Source organism: Phyllobates terribilis, unplaced genomic scaffold, assembly GCF_046119375.1.
Source record: "Phyllobates terribilis strain yellow unplaced genomic scaffold, ASM4611937v1 Scaffold_4__5_contigs__length_816908805, whole genome shotgun sequence".
In the NCBI taxonomy this organism is placed as follows: domain Eukaryota; kingdom Metazoa; phylum Chordata; class Amphibia; order Anura; family Dendrobatidae; genus Phyllobates; species Phyllobates terribilis.
In genome coordinates, this window is record NW_027362764.1 from 59,320,374 (window position 1) to 59,342,694 (window position 22,321).

At 43.7% G+C, this 22,321-nt stretch overlaps 1 protein-coding gene across 2 annotated transcripts; it reads left to right on the forward strand.

Annotated features, from left to right (window-relative positions):
* Position 1: 1 nt before the first annotated feature.
* Positions 2–20,697, forward strand: DUS3L (dihydrouridine synthase 3 like). Of its 2 annotated transcripts, none has more exons than XM_073677403.1 (14): positions 2–207; positions 1,661–1,756; positions 2,377–2,656; positions 3,418–3,957; positions 4,636–4,677; positions 5,063–5,215; positions 9,897–10,013; positions 11,406–11,471; positions 12,173–12,283; positions 13,356–13,452; positions 15,337–15,412; positions 17,047–17,235; positions 17,357–17,485; positions 20,545–20,697. In XM_073677403.1, exons 1-14 carry the CDS (start codon positions 17–19, stop codon positions 20,615–20,617), a joined length of 2,160 nt encoding a protein of 719 aa, XP_073533504.1. In that variant the 5' UTR covers positions 2–16; the 3' UTR covers positions 20,618–20,697. The 2 variants fall into 2 exon arrangements, with proteins under 2 accessions (XP_073533504.1, XP_073533505.1); XM_073677404.1 differs by having other exon boundaries at positions 29–157.
* The last annotated feature ends 1,624 nt before the right edge of the window (positions 20,698–22,321 follow it).

Here is a 22,321-nt window from a genome sequence, read left to right on the forward strand (position 1 = left end):
CCCCTGCTGCCACGGAATGTTTTGTTCTGCTACTGTTGCTGTACGGATTAATTTTAAGCCGTACCGTACAGGGGGCATGGGGGATTGTATTCGAAGTTGCACACGAGCTATTTCCTTTTCCTGGTCCAGCGTGGAGAGAGAGCAGTGCAGTTGCAGGGTAGATACGCGCGTGACGGGGTTTTCTGGGTGCAGGGTGCAGTTATTGGGGTGGGTTTGTCTTCCACAATCCAGTGCAATGTGCATCTTTGTAGTACCTATATGTTACAGAATGGATTAGTGATGTTCTGCTGCTGTGAAACTGCAAATCCCAGCATGCCCTAACCTCCTGCAGCGCTGCTGGCATGATGAGAGTTGTATTTTTTATTGGTACCGTTTTGGTGTACATAAAATGTTTTGATCACTTTTTATTGCATTTTTTTTTAGATAGGAGCTGGGCGATCTAAAAATAACAGTTCTGGCTTTGTTTTTTCTTTTCTGTGGTGTTAGCATTATGAGTTAATTTTATATATCGGACTCTTGCAGATCTCTCTCATTTTAAATATTTCCTTTTCAACTTGGGAAAAGGGGTTATTTTTAAATATATGTATATATACACATGTGTGTGAATATATATATTGTACTGTATATATGTGTGAATAGATATATGTATATATATAAACACATATAATCTATATGTGCGTGTGTGTGTGTGTGTGTGTATATATATATATATATATATATATTACACACAGCAACAAGGACGTTCAGGAAAATTTCCACTGGTACAAATAGGCTGCGCTGATGGGTGCAGCAAGAAAATGCGATGTTGTTCTCATACTAAGACGACATCTTTATCGAGTCAGAAAAGCTGAAATTATTTTTCTTTTTTTTTTTACTTGATAAAAACACCGCCATGGTGTTGAAACGTGTCATCTTAATAAAGGAACCTCATTCCATCTTCTTGTAGCAAGAAATTTTCCATCAGCGCAGCCTATTTGTACCAGTTTTTTCTTTTTTTTTTTGACTATTCACCTGTGGACTTTTCACAGCCAAGATGCTGCAGCAGGTTGAACTTTAAACCATCCCCTTTTTTTCCTCCTCCTTTAATAGGGTCACCCTATTATGTGTGCTTTCCCCATAGCTTATACTACGAGCACCTTCAGAAGACACCCTGGCTGCCATTGTAAATCATCAACACACCGCAATCTCGTTACGGGTACACACTATGGGTGCCGAGACCATCATAACTATTTAAATGCTGCTGTCATAGACTGATGGCAACATATAGATGGTTAAACAGCAGCTCTGGTCGCTTCAGTTAGAGCCATCTGCTGGTAGTATAAAACAGCTGGCACTCGATGCGATATCCCCCCTCCAATCTAGATCCCCTTTATATAGTAGAACAGTTATCCAGACCCTCATTGACATATCCTGGATCACTTGAATGGCCACCTTGTAATTCAGCGCTTCCTCTGCAGCACGATTGTAGACGACATCTACAGATAACAAGGTGGTGATGTAGGAATATTTGCAACTTGCTAGGACAACCCCTTTAATTGCAAACTTAGGCTGGTTCTGCATTAGCGACAAATAGAGAGACCTGGAACTTTTTTTTTAGTACTTTGAGAAATTTATTTTTGAATTCTTTTTTTTTAAATTATTATTTGAATTCTTTTTCCAGAATGGCAGAAGAAGGCAAGCGGAGGGACGAGAACCGCAGGACGGAGGCTGTAATAAATGCGGATTCTGAAAAAGGAGTCGCTGCTATTAAAACTCAGTAAGTGTTAGGGCATGTTCAGTTTTTGGTCAGTATTTGTAAGCCATAACCAGGAGTGGGTGATAAATACAGAAGTGGTGATGTGTTTCTATTATACTTTTCCTCTGATTGTTCCACTCCTCGTTTTGGCTTACACATACTGATGTAAAATACTGACCAAATACTGAACATGTGATTACATTGATAGGTCTCCTGAATAGAAAGTGGTACAGACAAGCGCTGGAGTTGTTGCCCACATCAACCAATCAAATTTAAAGGATTTGTCCAATAATGGAGCACAAAGAAAAAAAAAACAAAAAAAAACTTTATACTTAGCTTCAGATTGCGCTTTGTCACCCTGCTGGAAACACCACTCTAATGGAAAGTGAAGGCTGTAGCCAATCAGCATGTGCTGACTGGCTGCAGTGGTCACTTGCCATTGTCAAGTGACTAGTAGCATGCTCTGCACTAAGATTGAAGGATCACCATCAGCGCTCGTATATGGTCCTTTTGAATGGAGCAGCACTATGCGTGTACTACCGCCATATAAATGGACGTCTGATGGAGGCCTCAGTATTTACATAGGCCGTAGCAGTGCGTCTTTAGTATTTCTGAACCATCCTGTACTTTTATTGCTGCAGGTTTTTAACCACAAAGAACGCCTTCCACGCTTTTATAGACGCAGATGGACCATTTGTTACTGAGGAGAGCGACGACCAGGATGAGAATAGCAATGCCGTGGACCAACCACAAGCCAAAAAAATTAAATTAGATGATATCGAAGGAAATGAGGATGAGCAAAGAACTAAAGTCGAAGAGAACAAGCAAGACAAGAAGAGGGCAAGAGGGCAGAACAAGAGTCGTCCTCATGTGAAATACCACCAGCTAGAGCAGCAGCGGCTGTGTCCATCTATCGTACAGGTACGGAAGAGACTCTGAAAAATGGACTTTGCAAGGTGACGCCGGGGTGAGGAGAGGGGGCGGCAAGGCCATGCCGGGGCGAGGAGAGGGGGGCAGTGTGGAGAGTGAGCTGTGAGGAGAAGGGGCGGCTAGGAGAGGGAGTGGTGAGGAGAAGGGGCGGCGAGGTGATGTCGGGCCGAGGAGAAGGGGCGGCGAGGTGATGTCGGGCTGAGGAGAAGGGGCGGCGAGGTGATGTCGGGCCGAGGAGAGGGGGTAGTGAGGAGAAGGGGGGGGCGAGGAGAGGGATTGGTAAGAAGGGGCGGCGAGGCGATGCCGGGGCGAGGGGGGCAGTGCAGAGAGTGAGCTCTGAGTAGAGGGAGTGGTGAGGAGAAGGGGCTGTAAGGCGATGCCGGGACGAGCAGTGGGGGCCCCCAGGCGATCTAGAATAATTTTGATAATTCCAAATGTTTTATAACTGTCAACAGCTCTGGCATTTCAGAGAAAATTTACTTTAAAGGTCCAGCCAGGGACCATAGCCGGAGACGATACTGGTCCGGCACTGCCACTCCCATGGCCGGCTCCTCCCAGCGCTGCTAGAGGTGATTGACAGGTCGCTTGCAATGGATAAGACCTGTCAGTCACCTGCATTGGTGCTGAGAAGATCCGGCCAGGCTCTGATTTATGCTGCTCGTGGTTTGGGCAGCATTAATCAGCTGACAGGTCCCCTTAAATTTTCTGCACACCCAGTACACCTGATTAATCTGTTTTCCTTTCACTAACAGGAATGCCCCAGTAAATGTTTCTTTGGTGACAAATGCAAATTTCTGCACGACATTGAGAAATATATGTCGAGGAAGCATGAAGATATTGGCCCCAACTGTTATCTGTACGAGACTTTTGGCAGATGCACCTACGGGATCACCTGCCGTTTCGCCAAGTCTCACTTGAGTGCCAGTTTCCAAAATCTAATAAACCAGGAGCTGGTGGAACAACAAGAAGGAAAAGTGCTGGTGAAGAACAGTCTACAGAAAGAGCTGCAGATCCAGCTGCGGAAGAAGAAGTTTTTATTTGAGAAGTCTGAGGGATACCTGAAACTTTTGAACAAATCCCAAAAAAACAGGAATGTAGAAATCAAGGCTGGTGTCAAGGCCGAGTCCCAGTTGCGCACACTGGAGGATGCCACGTCTAAAGGGGGTGACCGTGGTGTGTGCGTGGACCCTGCAGTGGGAGCAAGGGGTCAAACTGAGCCGGCCACGCAGGTGACATTGGGAGCTGTGACAGATGAAGATATCATAAAACTCAGGCCTTGTGAGAAACAAACGGTGAGGACCAAAAATTATCTAGATGATATTTAAATGCACTTGTGGTGGGATGTAGCGTATTTATAGGGTCTGTGTGATACTCGAAGCTTTCTACTACCCGCGTGAGTGAGAGAGCTGGCGGTACTATTTACCATTATACAAAGTGCCACTCCCGGTGCAAAACAGCCCCTTCATCAGCTGATCAGAGGGTCTGCCGGCGAGTCTGATATTATTGACCTATTTTAATGGTCCATTTAGAAGAGCCAAGAGTGTTTATAGGATCGCTCCTTCCTGATTATCAGCCACTCGGAGCGCAAGCAAAAACGCTCTCTGTGATAATTTTTGTGCCTCATTGTCGGCAGCACATCATCCCATGTGAGCGGGTCACGTGCCGCTGATAACAGGATGTCGTATAGGGACAGAACAATCACATTAAGACCCCATTACTGTTTTGTCGGCCTGTAAATGGTTTGTCTGATGAAATTAATCCTTTAGATCGATGGGGTAAAAAGTGCCCTTTTCTGGGACCCGCACCAATCTGCCGCCCCATAGGGAATAAATGGAGCAGCCATCGGGCATGTGCACTGCCTCTCATCCCTCTCGATCTCTAGGTTGTTATCGCCTATCCTTCAGATGCCAAAAATCCCTAAACTTAAGAATGTGAATAGCTGATCTTTTGTTTTGTTTTTTTCTATACAGATTGATTTCCGAGGCAAATTGTACCTGGCTCCGCTAACAACGGTAAGTGTTATCTGTCCATTATAGATCCACTATAGGTCACTTTTAAACTTATGTCGCCTTTAAAACAAAACCCAAATCCAGTAAAGTATACGAGTGGATTTTGCAAAATCTCATCTACATCCTGCAGAAAACACAGGCGGACGATGGCTTACTTCTCATAGCTGAGGGTTTGCACCAGTGCAGGCAATCCTCTGTGAGCCACGTGCCCCGACAGCACCGGCCTCTCCCCAGGGCTGATTGTTTGCCGCACTGTGCCGGCCTGGAGACCTGGGCCGTGCACCTCACGTTAGCTTGTCCATGGGGTTTCATTGGTGCTAAATGTTTGGCATTTTTTTCAGATCACATATATATAATTTTCTCTTTTTTTTTTTTTTTTTGCTACCAGTGTGGGAATCTTCCATTTAGAAGAATATGCAAGCGGTATGGAGCGGACATCACGTGCGGAGAGATGGCCGTGTGCACCAACCTCCTTCAGGGCCAGCCGTCAGAATGGGCGCTGATGAAAAGGCATCATACCGAGGATCTGTTCGGCGTTCAGGTTTGTGGTTGCATCTATCTGGTGCGACAAATGCTCCTCTCTAGTAGAGGTTTCGCCGGTGCAGGAGCTGCGCTCGCTTCCATGTTATAGGGATCCGACTGTGTTATACAGTCAGCACCTGTCTCTAAAAGCAGCAATCGGAGCAAGCTCTGATCGCTGCGGCTTAACCATTTAGATGCCACTATTAAAGAAGAGCGAATCGATTTGCAGCGGGCAAATCGGTATATCATGGACGTCCGATAAAACCCCCCCCCAGTTTGGAGGTCATGTGTGCGGCACAGCAAAGGGTGTTGCCAATCAGTTCTCTCATCTCTAGCCACTATCAGTCTCTGACAACAGCCTTTAAAGTGTGTGTGTGTGTGTGTGTATGTACATATAATATATATATTACAATCTTACAATTTTCACACCGGCCGCTGGGGCTTTTTTACACTTTTAACTTCCTGTAGTTTTAGGAAACACATGTACATGTGCATTAGCAACAATGAGCAGATTCTGACTATCTTTTGTATTGAAGCATCTAATGAGCCTGTGCAAATGTCATTGTGAAGGAAGGAGGAGGAGGTTAGCTGTGATATCACCTATTGTGAATGGTGGATCCTGTGTTATCTACTGTACAGTCATGGCCAAAAGTATTGAGAATGAGACAAATAGTAATTTTTCCAAAGTTTACTGCTTCATTTTTTGTAATGGCAATTTGCATATACTCCTGAATGTCAAAGAGTGATCAGCTTAACAGCAATTACTGTACTTGCAAAGTCAATATTTGCCCAGAAAATGAACTTTAACCCCCAAAACACATTTCAACATCATTGCAGTCCTGCCTTAAAAGGAGCAGCTAACATCGTTTTAGTGATTGATCCATTAACACAGGTGTGGGTGTTGATGAGGACAGGGCTGGCGATCAATCAGTCATGATTAGGTAAGAATGACATCACTGGACACTTTAAAAGGAAGCTGGTTCTTGGTATCATTGTTTCTCTTCAGTTAACCATGGTTATCTCTAAAGAAACACGTGCAGCCATCATTGCACTGCACAAAAATGGCCTAACAGGGAAGAATATGGCAGCTACAAAGATTGCACCTCAGTCAACAATTTATCGCATAATCAAGAACTTCAAGGAGAGAGCTTCCATTGTTGTCAAAAAGGCTCCAGGGCGCCCAAGAAAGACCAGCAAGCACCAGGACCATATCTTAAAACTGTTTCAGCTGCGGGATCGGACTACCAGCAGTGCCGAGCTTGCTCAGGAATGGCAGCAGGCTGGTGTGAGTGCTTCTGCACGCACTGTGAGGCGGAGACTCTTTGAGCAAGGGCTGGTTTCAAGGAGGGCAGCAAAGAAGCCACTTCTCTCCAGAAAAAACATCAGGGACTGACTGATATTCTGCAAAAGGTACAGGGAGTGGACTGCTGAGGACTGGGGCAAAGTCATTTTCTCTGATGAATCCCCTTTTCGATTGTTTGGGACATCTGGAAAACAGCTTATTCGGAGAAGAAGAGGTGAGCGCTACCACCAGTCTTGTCTCATGCCAACTGTAAAGCATCCTGAAACCATTCATGTGTGGGGTTGCTTCTCAGCCAAGGGAATCGGCTCACTCACAGTCTTGCCTAAAAACACAGCCATGAATAAAGAATGGTACCAGAATGTCCTCCAAGAGCAACTTCTCCCAACCGTCCAAGAGCAGTTTGGCGCCCAACAATGCCTTTTCCAGCATGATGGAGCACCTTGCCATAAAGCAAAGGTGATAACTAAATGGCTCATGGAACAAAACATAGAGATTTTGGGTCCATGGCCTGGAAACTCCCCAGATCTTAATCCCATTGAGAACTTGTGGTCAATCATCAAGAGACGGGTGGACAAACAAAAACCAACAAATTCTGGCAAAATGCAAGCATTGATTATGCAAGAATGGACTGCTATCAGTCAGGATTTGGTCCAAAAGTTGATTGAGAGCATGCCAGGGAGAATTACAGAGGTCTTGAAGAAGAAGGGGCAACACTGCAAATATTGACTTGCTGCATTAACTCATTCTGTCAATATAACCTATTGGTACTCATAATATGATTGCAATTATATTTCTGTATGTGATATAAACATCAGACAAACACTAAGAAAAACCAGAGGCCAGCAGATCATGTGAAAATATAATTTTGGTGTCATTCTCAAAACTTTTGGCCATGACTGTATATAGAGGTGTTATCAGTCATTGTACAGGAGGAGGAGGAGGTGAGCTGTGACATTATCTATTGAGAATGGTGGATCCTGTGTTATTAAGAGTGTATACAGTTATTACCTGTCATTATAATCCTGCCTCTGATGATAAGGAGCCTGCTGAAAACTTTTCATGAAGGGACACAAAGTAAAGAGTCTAAAAAAAAAAAAAAAAAAAAGCCCCAGTGGCCGGTGTGAAAATTTACAAATTTTATTTTTTTTTTTAAAATAAAGATTGCGATATGGAAAAATAAAACATTGGCAAAAAAAAATAAAAAATACATGTCACTCAAAAATGTGATTTACCGTATTTTTTGGACTATAAGACGCACTTTTTCCTCCAAAATTTTGGAGGAAAATGGTAGGTGCGTCTTATAGCCTGAATGTTGCTGGAGGGGTGTGTGTGTGTGTGTGTGTATACTTTGCTGGCGGGAGAGGAGCGGGCACAGGAGGCAGCAACCGCCCGCTGCTGCCTACAATTTCCCCGCTGCTAAATAAAATGAATATTCACTGCTCCCCAACGCCCATAGGCTTGGGGAACACTGACTATTCATGCTCCTTAATAGCAGCACACAGTGTATCAGCAGCACGGCTCCTGCTGCTGCCGGGCGATCGCGTGTGCCCGCTATTAAAGGGCATGAATATTCACCCCCTCTTCACGCCCATGGGCGTGGGGAGCAGTGACTTCATGCTCCTTAATAGCGTGGGGAGGGGGTGTATATTCATGCCCTTTAACAGCGGGCACACACGATCGCCCGGTAGGAGCCGCGCTGCGGCTACGCTGTGTGCTACTATTAAGGAGCATGAAGTCACTGCTCCCCGCGCACACAGTCCTGGCGTGGGGAGCAGTGACTTCCGGCAGCTGATCTCTCCTTGTGAGCCGCGCATGGTAGTGACGCCATGCGCGGCTCACATGGGGAGATCAGTGCGGGCAGACAGGACGCTGCGCTGGAGGAGAGAAGAAAGGTGAGTAGGAGTGTTTATTTTTTAATGTGCAGCCTGATGGGGATTAGGGGGACCATGTATACCAGGATAAGGATGAGGGGGCCATACATACCAGAGTAAGGATGAGGGAGCCATGCAAGCCAGGATAAGGATGAGGAGGCCATGCATACTAGGATAGGGATGAGGGGTGCCATGCATACCAGGATGGGGATTAGGGGCGCCATGCATACTAGGATAAGGATGAGGGGCCCATACATACCAGGATAGGGATGAGGGCTGCCATGCATACCAGGATAGGGATGAGGGCTGCCATGCATACCAGGATAGGGATGAGGGGTGCCATGCATACCAGGATAGGGATGAGGGGTGCCATGCATACTAGGATAAGGATGAGGGGTGCCATGCATATCAGGATAGAGGGGTGCTATGCATACCAGGATGGGGATGGGAGCCACGTATAATAGGAAGGGGGAGCATATCTACCAGGATGGGGGATATTATCAGAATTGGGGGACATTACCCCTATTCCAGTGTCAGCAGCAGACCCCCTCCCCCTTAACAGTGCATCGTGACCACATTTTTTGATTACATTTTTTTTTCTATTTTCCTTCTCTGAAACCTAGGTGCGTCTTATAGTCCGAAAAATACGGTAAACAATGGGTCATTTATTAACGACTCATTCTATACGGTAAACGCTGTGTAAAAAAAAAAAAGTGCCACAATTGCACTTTTATTCATCATTCTCCCATCAATAAAAAGCAATCAAAATGTTGTACGTACCCCAAAATGGTACCAATAGACTACATCCCCGCTTGAAATAAAAAAAAAAAAAAAACGGGTTTCAGAAAATGGTGCAAACCAACTTTTATTTATTTTTTCTTAGAAAGTTCAGCATTTTTAGAACCCAATAACGTAAAAAAAAAAAATTATACAAGTTTAATCTGGCTGAAATCGCACAGGTCATTTTTACCGCACAGTAAACGCCGTAAAAAGGAAACAGACCAATGCATAAGTGTATTATTTTCACACCACTTGCAATCTTTTTCCTTTTTTTTTTTTTCTGTACATAATATGGTAAAATTAATGGTGTCTTTAAAGGGGTATTCTCACTTCCAAGATCATATCCCAATATGTAGCAGGTATAATGATAATAGTATCAAAAACTCCTATTAGAATTGTAGTATAGTTCTTCTGATTCGCTATGTCGTTTACCCCATGTGCAGGGCATTGCAGTAGCTCTGATATCCATGGTTACGACCACTAACAACTAACTGTCACTATATCAGTATGGATACCTAAGCTACTGCAATGCCCTGCACATATGGGGTAAGTGACATAGCAAATCAGAAGAACTATACTACATTTCTAATTGGAGTTATTTGCTATTAATAATAATATTACACCTACTACATATTGGGATAGGATCTTGGACATGAGAATACCCCTTTAAGAACTACTTTAAATCCTCCATTGCTTCCGCCTTGTTGCTGTTTTAATCAATGATTGCGTTTCGTTCTTTTCTGCAGCTAGAGGGCGCCTTCACGGACACAATGACGAAATGTGCAGATCTGCTGAACAGAAGCATTGAGGTTGACTTTGTGGATATTAACGTTGGTTGCCCGATTGACTTGGTCTATAAGAAGGTGAGGCTCTGATTTATGTCCATGGAACCTCTGTCGGATGGGAGCAACTTTGGTGTTAAAGCTTTTTTTTTTTTCCCCAGCCTAAGTAGGATCTGTCCTCTCCCCTGACCTGAGAATTGCTCCAGAGTTGGTATTTTTGGGGAACACAAGTATTTAGTAAAGCGGACCTATCGAGAGTGATGATGGGTCCTCTTAAACCGAATAATAAAAAGTTGCAAAACTTTTCAAAACTTTTTTTTTTTCATTTTCAAGATTTCTAATTTTATGGATACATTTATAGCGAACGGTCAGCTGTGAGAAGTATTGAAGGGTCAGTATTCATCAGAGGGGATTTTAGTCCTGAGTCTTTCATCGAGCTGCCCCTTTATCTCTGAGAACGGTGGGATGCAGACCCCGGATCACCAAAACTTCTGATATCCTCAAAAGTTCTGTAACACTTTAAGTTTGTGCATGTTTCATCCTCTAGGTGTAAGGCTCTGTTCACATTGCGCTTTGGGCTACTATCCTATCTGCACCTTACATTAATGTTCCCATCAAAAATCCTAAGGGAAAGCAAAAAAAAAAAAAAAAAAGCCTGCACAATATATTTCCTGACAGCAAGCAGAGATTTTGGAAATTAAAACAATATGCAAAAAAAAACAAACTTTTTTTTTTCTTTCAATATTTTTTTTTTCTGCATAAAAAACGCAATGTTGTCAGAAAAAATGCTGCATACATTATGTACGTTTTTTTATGCTTTTATTTGAATGGGTAAAAATAAAAACCACAGCAAAAATGCTCAAAGAATCGACACTGCTGTTAAAATAAGGAAACTGCTAAAAAAACGCACCATGTGAATGGGATTTTACATATCTTATTCATTTTGCTGCAACTATAAAATGGTGTGTTTTTTTTTTTTTTTTTTCCCCACACTATAAAAAATAAATAAAATATGTGTGAACATTTGTGTAAGTTTTGGGGTTGCCATATATATATATATATATATGGCAACCCCAAAACTTACACAAATGTTCACACATATTTTATTTATTTTTTATAGTGTGGGGGGGGGGGGGGGAAACACACCATTTTATAGTTGCAGCAAAATGAATAAGATATGTAAAATCCCATTCACATGGTGCGTTTTTTTTTAGCAGTTTCCTTATTTTAACAGCAGTTAAAAAAAAATAAATAAATAATTGAAAATATTTCCATTTAAAAAAATAAAATAAAATTATATATATATATATATATATATATATATATATATATATATATATATATATATATATATATATATATATATATATATATATATATATATAATTTTTTTTTTTTTTTTTTAATGGAAATATTTTCAATTATTTTTTTTTATTAAATGAAAATTGAATTTTTTTTTTTTTTTTTTTACAGGGTGGAGGATGTGGTTTAATGACCAGAGTGAAGAAATTTGAGGACATTGTAAGAGGAATGAACTCTGTGAGTATGTGGAATTAGAAGTACAATGTTTATAGGGCCGCACTATAGAAGTTATTGCTCCAGTTTATCTAAAATGAAGCAACTTTGTAAATGGTTTGATTAATAATACCTAGAATTTTTTTTTTTTTTTTTTTTTTTTTTTTTACTGTGCTGCGGTCACAGCTTCTATGCTTAACTATGTATCTCCATGGTAACAGACTACAAAGAAACCCCGTGTAGTCAGATCCTGCAGCCAAATTCCCTTCCAGTTTCCCCTCTACTGCAGATATACACTGCATTATTAAAAGTCTGTGAACCCCTTACTCTGCCCAGTCATCTCCGGAATACATCGCTCATATCGGCAGCTTTACCAGACAATGAGATGATTATTGTAGTTGTGACTAACCAGTCCAACTAATCTGTTAAAGGGGTTGTACAGAGTGAATAAGTCATCGGTATGAGATCAGTGGGGGTCCGGCAACTCCTCTGATCACCTGCTGCTGCTGGAAGTACAGCTCCGTGCTCCATCTAGTGGTCGTTTTTAGGTACTGCAGCTCAGATCACATTCCCTTCATTAGGAGCTGAGATCAATGAATAGAGAAAGCAGGTAGTCAATAAACTGCTTTATTTCTCAAGTACTATAATATAAGCTGAAAATGCGGCGTAGATATTCTTACCATGTCCTATAATTTATCAAATTTTTTTTTTTTTTTTTTTTGCAGGTTTTGGATGTTCCTCTCACTGTGAAGATCAGAACCGGGGTGCAGGAAAAAGTCAACCTGGCCCATAAACTCATTCCAGAGCTGCGGGATTGGGGGGTGTCACTGGTCACTGTGAGTCTTTGTTACAAAACCTCAACAGCCTTACTTGCAGAGAGAGGGAAGGGCACCTATAGCAATAGTATGTGAAGTTACAGGCGCTGTCCAAGAATTAAAAAACAAAACAAAAACATGGCTGCTTACTTCCAAAAGCAGCGCCACACCTGTCCTCAGGTTACATGCAGTATTGCAGCATGTCTCCATTGAGTTGAAAAACATTAAACTGCAATACCGCATACGACCTTATCCTTCCATTAACCACTTCCAAATTCCCATAGAGTATGAACCGTTTACTCCCCTGACATTTCTGATTTTAATAAATACCTGCATTCCCGAGAAAACTCCTTTTTTTATAATATAATTTATGACCAGATCAACATTAAACTATGGATTTGGTCATAAATTGGCTCAGAGGAGGGATAAGGTGTTACAGACCCAGAATCAATCAGATGAGCTCGCTGACTGATTCACTGTTAACTCGTTTTTGCAGTCTATGTTCAGTGATACATAGAGGATGTAGAACCCAAAAAAAGTTAAAGCATTTTTTTTGCAGTAGGGTTTTATTAAAAATGTTAGGTCAGATTCACACACCCATGCTTCGCGGTCTATACAAGGACCGGCAGGGGGTCTCCAGAACTGAACTCATACCTACGAGTTCAGGTCAGGAGGCCCGTGGCCGTTCCCAGTACAGACCATAAAACGTGGATGAGTCCAGTTGTACAGACACGCTTTGTAGGCAGAAGTAAGCACGGCAGGTGTCCATATACTTTAAACATGCAGTTGCCTCATCATGTGTACATTCGCCGTGTTGGTGTGATGCTGTGTGATGAGGATCGGGGTAAAGGCCATAATATACCCCAGGAACCATTGATCTTCACTGTTTAACCCCATGAATGCTACTTATTGTATCACAGAGATGTCCAGGGTCTATTGAAAGACCCAAGATCTCTGTGACCCTATTGTTTTAAAATGGAAAGTTTTCCCTCATAGACAAAGATTAGAGAAATGTGCAATTCCAGGTTGTGAGAACAGAATTTTTGCATTTTTTTTTTTTTTATTATTATTATTTTCTGTTATTTCATTTCAGCTGCATGGTAGATCCAGGGAACAGAGGTACACGAAACTGGCTGACTGGGAATATATTAAGCGATGCGCTGAAATCGCCGACCCGCTGCCCCTTTTTGGTGAGTGATTCCTCTGCCGCGGTGGTCTCAGACTTGAGTCTCGCCAGCATCTACAAACATATGTCTCGCCAGAAGCTGGAGAGCGACAGATTAGAAAGAGAGTCGTGCAAAAAGATTCATAGGATCCTGGTCCAGAGTCCTATTAACCGCCTTCATCACAGGCACCTCTTCTGATTAGTAAGCTGCCATGATGGGGCTTCAGACTTAAAAGTCAGAAGAGGCACCAGTGACGCAGCTGGTAGGAGCCTGCTCACAGAGCTCTGAAATAGGATCCTATGAATCGTTAATAGTTAGAAACCATTAGTCCAACTACATTAGTGCATTTTTGCCTTTCCTTGAATCCCTGCATTGCCCCTTTCCTTGAATCTCTCCGTTGCCCCTTTCCTTGAATCTCTGCGTTGCCCCTTTCCTTGAATCCCTGCGTTGCCCCTTTCCTTGAATCCCTGCGTTGCCCCTTTCCTTGAATCCCTGCGTTGCGCCTTTCCTTGAATCCCTGCATTGCCCCTTTCCTTGAATCTCTCCGTTGCCGCTTTCCTTGAATCCCTGCGTTGCCCCTTTCCTTGAATCTCTGCTTTGCCCCTTTCCTTGAATCTCTGCTTTGCCCCTTTCCTTGAATCTCTCCGTTGCCCCTTTCCTTGAATCTCTCCGTTGCCCCTTTCCTTGAATCTCTCCGTTGCCCCTTTCCTTGAATCCCTGCGTTGCCGCTTTCCTTGCATCTCTGCGTTGCCACTTTCCTTGCATCTCTGCGTTGCCGCTTTCCTTGCATCTCTGCGTTGCCGCTTTCCTTGCATCTCTGCGTTGCCGCTTTCCTTGCATCTCTGCGTTGCCGCTTTCCTTGCATCTCTGCGTTGCCGCTTTCCTTGCATCTCTGCGTTGCCGCTTTCCTTGCATCTCTGCGTTGCCGCTTTCCTTGCATCTCTGCGTTGCCGCTTTCCTTGCATCTCTGCGTTGCGCCTTTCCTTGCATCTCTGCGTTGCGCCTTTCCTTGCATCTCTGCGTTGCGCCTTTCCTTGCATCTCTGCGTTGCGCCTTTCCTTGAATCTCTGCGTTGCCCCTTTCCTTGCATCTCTGCGTTGCCCTTTTCCTTGCATCTCTGCGTTGCCCCTTTCCTTGCATCTCTGCGTTGCGCCTTTCCTTGCATCTCTGCGTTGCGCCTTTCCTTGCATCTCTGCGTTGCGCCTTTCCTTGAATCCCTGCGTTGCCGCTTTCCTTGCATCTCTGCGTTGCGCCTTTCCTTGCATCTCTGCGTTGCCCCTTTCCTTGCATCTCTGCGTTGCCCCTTTCCTTGCATCTCTGCGTTGCCCCTTTCCTTGCATCTCTGCGTTGCCCCTTTCCTTGCATCTCTGCGTTGCCCCTTTCCTTGCATCTCTGCGTTGCCCCTTTCCTTGCATCTCTGCGTTGCCCCTTTCCTTGCATCTCTGCGTTGCCCCTTTCCTTGAATCTCTGCGTTGCCCTTTTCCTTGCATCTCTGCGTTGCCCCTTTCCTTGAATCTCTGCGTTGCCCTTTTCCTTGCATCTCTGCGTTGCCCCTTTCCTTGAATCTCTGCGTTGCCCCTTTCCTTGAATCTCTGCATTAACTGCATATTCCCTACACACTAACTGGACAGTGCAGAGTGTGTAGGGACACACCGTACACCCCATTGAACAGGAACCAAAGACACATCACAAGTTTCGATAATCTCCCGGTGCCAGTGTATATCAGGGGCTGCCACAAGCTGAATACTTTGCACTTTATTACCTAATTGTTTCCATTTTGTAGAAATAATGTTCTGATATTTAATCTGGATCCAGAAATTACTTGTACATCAAGGGTTTTCTGGAACAAGTCCTCATTAAATCGGATTATCTGTATAGTCAGTTGTGAAATAAATACTTATCTTGCAGGGAATGGCGATATCTTCTCCTTTGAGGATGCAAATCTAGCATTGGAGACTGGTGTTTCTGGGATTATGGTGGCCAGGTCAGTATTCTGGGGTGATGAGAGATGTCACTATGGTTAAAGACCAGTATAGAGGGGGTTCTTATATGGAAGACATGTGTTGAATTTTTACCAAAACATGTTTTGTTAAGGTGTCTTTAATCTAAATCACTTTTGTAAAAAAAAAAAATCCTATACCTACACATGACCTGCTTAACTGGGTCCTTGGAGATCCACTCTTTAGTTCACACTTTTTCCAAAAAGGAAGCCGAAGCCAGCACCATATTGACCCTACAGCACCCACAAAAGAGGGGAATGTATTATTTTGTTTCATTCACAAGAATGGCCTCTTGTGTACCATACGGACTGAGCGAGAGAGCCCTCGCTGGAGACATCGACTTTCTAGCTCATAGAATAGATGGTGGGTCCGGTGCTCGTCCTCCTCCTAACATGTCCATACGCCTTGGACCTCATCTATTTGCACCACAAGTAGATGCAAATCCCCTAAATGTTATATAGTACCATAGTAGAAACCCCTGCAGCTTGGCTTATAAGTTTTATATATTGTCTACGTAAATCTGAGCCAGTAGAAGAAGGATAATTGTTAGAGCCACTAATCCTTTTAAGGGGAAACTTGTATCCCCTGTTTTTACTCTGGCTGTAAGACCAAGTCAAATGCTGCAGCTCCATTCAAAGTCTTATAGCATGGAGAAAGATGGCCGAGCACCTCGGCTTCTTCATATCTTCAGTGCCTTAGACGGAGCAGAAGAGTCTTTGCACGACTGGGGGAGGGCTCCACGCAGCTCCTTTAGGCCTCGTTTCTGCAGCCAGGAAAGTGCCCTGTTCTGGCAATCGGTGGAACCTACACGGTACATCTACAGAATGGGAGGAATAGAACTAAGCAACAGCACGTGTGAAAAAGACTTAGGTATACTAATAGATCACAGACCGAACATGAGTCAACAGTGTGATGCAGCAGCAAAAAAGGTAAACACAGTTCTGGGATATATTAAGAGAAGCATTGAGTCCAGATCACGTGAAGTAATTATCCCCCGCTGCTCCTCCTTGGTCAGACCTCATCTGGAATACTGTGTCCAGTTCTGGGCACCATATTTAAAAAAAAAAAAAATATCGAAAAACAGGAGCAAGTTCAGAGAAGAGCGACCAGAATGGTGAGTGGACTGCAAACTATGTCCTACAAGAAACGGTTAAAGGATCTGGGAAGGTTTAGCTTGAAAAAAAAAGAAGGCTAAGAGGAGACTTAATAGCTGTCTACAAATATCTGAAGGGACGTCACAGTGTAGGGGGATCGTCCTTATTCTCATTTGCACATGGAAACATGAAAAGCAATGGGATGGAACTGAAAGGGAGAAGATACAGATTAGCTATCAGAAAAACTTTTTGACAGTGAGCGTGATCAAAGAGTGGAACAGGCGGCCACGAGAGGTGGTGAGTTCTCCTTCAATGGACGTCTTCAACACTGGACAGACATCTGTCTGAGATGGTTTAGTGACTCCTGCACTGAGCAGGGGGGCTGGACACGATGACCCTGGAGGTCCCTTCCAACTCTAATATTCTAGGATGCTATGATTTAACAATTTCCACCCGATATCTTGCATACTCCGGAATAGCTGCTTTTATTGCTGACTTCCTCATGTTCCATCTCTTGATTGCAGGGGGGCACTGGTGAAGCCTTGGCTGTTCACGGAGATAAAAGAGCAGCGGCACTGGGACATCTCATCTTCAGAACGACTTGATATTCTCCGAGACTTTACAAACTTTGGGTTCGAGCACTGGGGCTCAGACACGCAGGGGGTGGAGAGGACCAGGAGGTTCCTACTGGAGTGGCTCTCCTTCCTCTGCAGGTAATGCGCTTTTAGAAAAGTTTGGTATTGGGAGTCAGACCCAAGTTCTTGGAAGTGGGTGGGAAACAAAAAGTAAAACAAAAGTTTTCTGAATTTATATATTGGGAATTCTTTTTCGCAGATACATTCCGGTTGGTTTATTGGAACGTGTACCTCAGAAGCTGAACGAGAGACCCCCGTACTACATGGGAAGAGACTACATGGAGACGTTAATGGCGAGTCAGAACGTAGATGACTGGATAAAGATCAGGTAGGTGTGCCGTCCACTATGTAGGATAAAGGATACAAGGCACCGGTGTCATTAATAACCTCGTTAGGTTTTATCTGCTTCGGATAATTAATCACAGCTTGTCATGTTGCAAGGCAGCTGGCAGCAAGTGATTGATTTCCCTGCAGCGCCTCTGTTGGGAGAATGGTGCATTACATGGTTTTACAGTCAAATCAACTACCTGCCTGTGTCAGCGCTAATTCACACATCTGTATAGCGGCACTATAGTTTCTTCTCCAGATGCAAGATCCCAGCCTGACCATGAGTGACGTGACCTGTACTAACGGCCTCATACACCGTACGTCTCAGGAAATTCACGGCAGGGCCTAAAGTTGAGTATCGGAACGTAGGGCCGCTATACAGTCGTATGAATTGTCCCTAACGCAGAAGCATCACGTTGTTCAGGCTGAGGATGATGCTCCTTGTAGTCCCTCATTGCATGGGCTTCTTAAAAAAAATTGCTATTTGTACGGTGTTCTGCAATACGGAAGGATTTCAGTATAAAGTACTAGTGAACGAGCGCAGGCTTAAGTCCCCCGGGGAGCTAAAAAAGAGCGAAAAGTTTTTTAAAGAAATCAGAAAAAACATTTAAAACCGATTTTAAATCGCCCCCTTTTTTCCTATCTGAAATGACTTTGCGATTTTCCGTTTTTTTTCCTGCCCTTCTTGACCGAGCCATAACTTTTTTTTTTTTTCCCATCAATATGCCCATTTGAGGGCTTGTTTTTTGCGGGATGTGTTGCACACCATCCCAACCACACCATTGATTTTACTATATCGTGTACTGGAAAATGGGAAAAAAAATCCAAGTGCGGTGAAATAGCAAAAAAAAAGTGCAATTCCACAATTTGTATTTTTTTTTTTTTTTATTTACCATGTTCACTCTATGGTAAAACTGACCTGCCATTATAATTCTCCAGGTCAGTACGAGTTCATAGACACCAAACATGTATAGGTTCTTTTTTTATTTAAGTGGTGAAAACAAATTCTGAAATTTGTATGCAAAAAAGTTTTTGCATTTGTCTCCATTTTCAGGATCTGGAACCGGGTGAGGGCTTATTTTTTTTTTTTTGCGCCCAGAGCTGACATTTTTATTTATACTATTTTTGGGGTAGATACGATGTTTTGATCGCTTCTTATTGCAATGATGCGGCGATCAAAGAAACGTAATTCTGGAGTTTCGATTTTTTTTTTTTTTTTCTCTTTTAATGACCGGTTTAATTTACTTTATATTTTGATCGATCGGACATTTCTGAATGCAGCGATACCAAATACAGCATCCGCGGCTCCTATCTCTCCTCACTTAGAATTTTCCGTTTTTTTCAGTACATTTAGATAAAATGAATGGTGTCATTTAAAATTAAAGCTGGTCTTGCAGGAATTCTTCTGAAGTTAGATGGTTTCAATATGGGAACATAGAAGATTGCATTGTAGGCGGACAACCTTCTGCTATTCCTGGGAGACTATGGTAGATCCCTGAATAGTGTAATGGATATACTTAAACAGTTTGGGCGGTTGTCAGGTCTGACTACCAACTGGGATAAATCTGTACTATTCCCTTTAGATGGTCCGCTAGACTGTTCGGACATTCAGCATACCCAGATAGAGGTGGTTTCCCAGTTCAAGTACTTGGGGTTGGTAATATCGTCCCCTCTTAGAGATTATAAAAAAACAGAATCTACTGCCCCTTCCAGACAAAAATTAAGTGCAAAATAAACGGCATGGCGTAAACTCCAACTCTCTGTGGTGGGCAGGTTAAAACTTATTAAGATGGTGTCAGTGCCTCAGATTTTATATATTCTACTTAATGCTCCCATTATCTAGATTCCATACGCTTTTCAGAGATTTGATCTGGCGTAAAGGGCAATCTAGAATAAGACTAGAAACTCTGCAGAGACCAAAAGACGACGGTGACCTGGCACTGCCCAATGCATGGTTATATTTCCTGGCGGCTCAATGCCAACATATGAAGGGATGGAAAGAAAATGACACGGGCAGTTCGGTCTGCAAAATTATTCAAAACACTGTGGAAAGCTTGGAGGCAGGGGCTTCGGTGCTGGAATACATACCCAATCTTTCGCTTAGTGAGCCCAAACGACTCTCGCAGCTCTATGTCACTCACAGAGTGTACAGATCACCTAAAATGATGTTTAAAATCGGTCTTAGGACTGATTCTGGATGCCCGAGGTGCGCCCGACAGGAAGCAGGGATATTGCACATGTTATGGACATGCCCGCGTTTACACACATATTGGGGAGCAGTTTTGGGCTATATAAAGTCAGCCTATGGGTGCGTGGTGACTAGTAACCCTCTGACCTGCATACTGGGATATGTAGACGAGTTGAGTACTGTTCAGACTGGGAAACTTGCCATAGCTTGACTACTATACATGGCTAGAAAACTGATTGCTAAAAACTGGATTTCTGCAACTCCCCCCGACAGGCTGAGAGTTTATTAAAAAAGTTGAGTCCCTTATATCATTGGTAAAAGGGGTATACCTCAAAAGGGATAGAAGTAAATATTTTGATAAACTATGGGGTCCCTGGCTTGGAGACAACCAGTTATCAGCCTCGAGAGGGTCTTGTTAGACATGTACCAGTTGTTATGGAATCACTACACATTGTATTAACAAATGCCAAAGGGCTCTGTGCTTTTCGGCCTGGCTGGTCTTGATCAGCCTGATTTATTCTGTTTTGTGTGGACATATACCTATGATATGGTATTCTGAATAACATGTTTTGAGGAAGGGGGTGAAACACATTGGTTGAGAATGTTATTTGTATATGTGCAACTGTTATAAAATGAATAAAAATTTACTTGGATTTAAAAAAAAGCTAGTCTTGCAAAAAAAAATCCCTTCTACGGCTATTTTGATAAAAACAAAATTATAGCTCGGGGAAAAAAAATAAACAAAAAGAAAAAAAGGGGTTAACACGATTTCTCCTTTTAGACCGTTCTAGCCTACGTTTATGTGAAGGACTTGTCCGCCATCGATCACTTTCTCTGCCGTTTCTTTTATCTTTTTTTTTTTTTCCTTGCAGTGAAATGTTGATGGGTCCTGTTCCTCCTAATTTCACCTTCCTGCCGAAGCACAAAGCCAATTCCTATAAGTGAGAGGTGTTATCGGAAATTGCATGAAATAGATTTTATTTTTTTGCTTTCTTTTAATAAACCCTTCAGGACGTGTTACTGGAGAGTGGTCTTTACTTTGGTTATTGGGAGTCTACCTCACATGAGCTGCAGAAACATACTTTTTTTTTCTATTTTTCATATTACCAGTGATCAGGAACGGAGCTCCATCATGGGCTTTAAAGGGGTATTCCCATCTCCAAGATCCTATCCCAATATGTAGTAGGTGTAGTAATATTAGCAAATACCTCCAATTAGAAATGTAGTATAGTTCTCCTGATTCGCTATGTCACTTACCCCATGTGCAAGGCATTGCAGTAGCCTAGGTATGCATGGTTTTCCAATGTGGGGGCGGTGGGCTCCTGAATGTTTGACAGTTTGGACCAGTGGCATGATTACTACGCTGGCCCAAACTGTACACCCTCCAATGCTGCAAGGAGAGACCAAATTGGAGGAGCGCTGGGCCATCTGGCCAGCTTCAGAGCAGCGCAGCAGAGCCCTCAATGGAGGAGCACTGGGCCATCTAGCCAGCTTCACAGCAGCACCGCAGAGACCATGTCGGAGGAGCACTGGGCCATCTGGCCAGCTTCAGAGCAGCGCAACAGAGACCGCATTGGAAGAGCACTGGGCCATCTGGTCAGCTTCAGAGCAGAGACCGCATTGGAGGAGCATAGTCCCATCCGGCCAGCTTCAGAGCAGCGACAGCATTGGAAGAGCACTGGGCCATCCGGCCAGCTTCAGAGCAGCGCAACAGAGACCGCATTGGAGGAGCACTGGGCCAGCTTCAGAGCAGCACAGCAGAGACCGCATTGGAGGAGCACTGGGCCATCTGGCCAGCTTCAGAGCAGCACAGCAGAGACCGCATTGGAGGAGCACTGGGCCATCTGGTCAGCTTCAGAGCAGAGACCGCATTGGAGGAGCACTGGGCCAGCTGGCCAGCTTCAGAGCAGAGACCGCATTGGAGGAGCACTGGGCCATCTGGCCAGCTTCAGAGCAGCACAGCAGAGACCGCATTGGAAGAGCACTGGGCCATCTGGTCAGCTTCAGAGCAGAGACCACGTTGGATGAGCACAGTTCCATCCTGCCAGCTTCAGATCAGCGGAGACCACGTTGGAAGAACACTGGGCCATCCGGCCAGCTTCAGAGCAGCGCAGCAGAGACCGCGTTGGAAGAGCACTGGACCTGGATGATTAGTCTGGGTAAGGATCCCTGTGGATTTCTCGCACCTCGGTCTACAGGTCTCTCTCTGTACACAGGGAATGACTTCAGGTCCACACGCCCAAGATATAAGAGGGCTACGTGTAATACTGTATGCAGTAGGACAGGTACAGAGAATTGGATTTTTTTTCCCTCCCTTGCTTTTGTATGGAGAAGCATTGGAGGAATCACGGTAGAAGATGCTGATTTTTTTTCTTTCCTTATCCACGTTTTGGGCCTCGGTGCACACCTTCTCACAACTCTTACCACCTTCTCTCCATGGCATCCTCTGATGAGAAGTTGGGTTGAAAAAGATGGCGGAGCTGCTGTGCACCAGGCAAGCTGTACGGCGGGCAAGAGTTTTTCCAACAATCTCACCCTCTTGAGCTGCTGTAGGATATCCCACGGTCCTTCTTTTTAAACAAGATTGTAGAGAAACTCTTAACCAAAACACTCTCCCCACTGCAGAGAGTCGTGTCTGGCCAATTAATC

Bases quoted from the DNA above. Each gene is read 5' to 3' on its own strand.
- DUS3L (XM_073677403.1), top strand. From the start codon at position 17: ATGTTTTGTTCTGCTACTGTTGCTGTACGGATTAATTTTAAGCCGTAC. The intron at 2,657-3,417 runs GTACGGAAGAGA...TTTCACTAACAG, and splicing joins TGTGTCCATCTATCGTACAG to GAATGCCCCAGTAAATGTTT. The intron at 3,958-4,635 runs GTGAGGACCAAA...TTTTCTATACAG, and splicing joins GGCCTTGTGAGAAACAAACG to ATTGATTTCCGAGGCAAATT.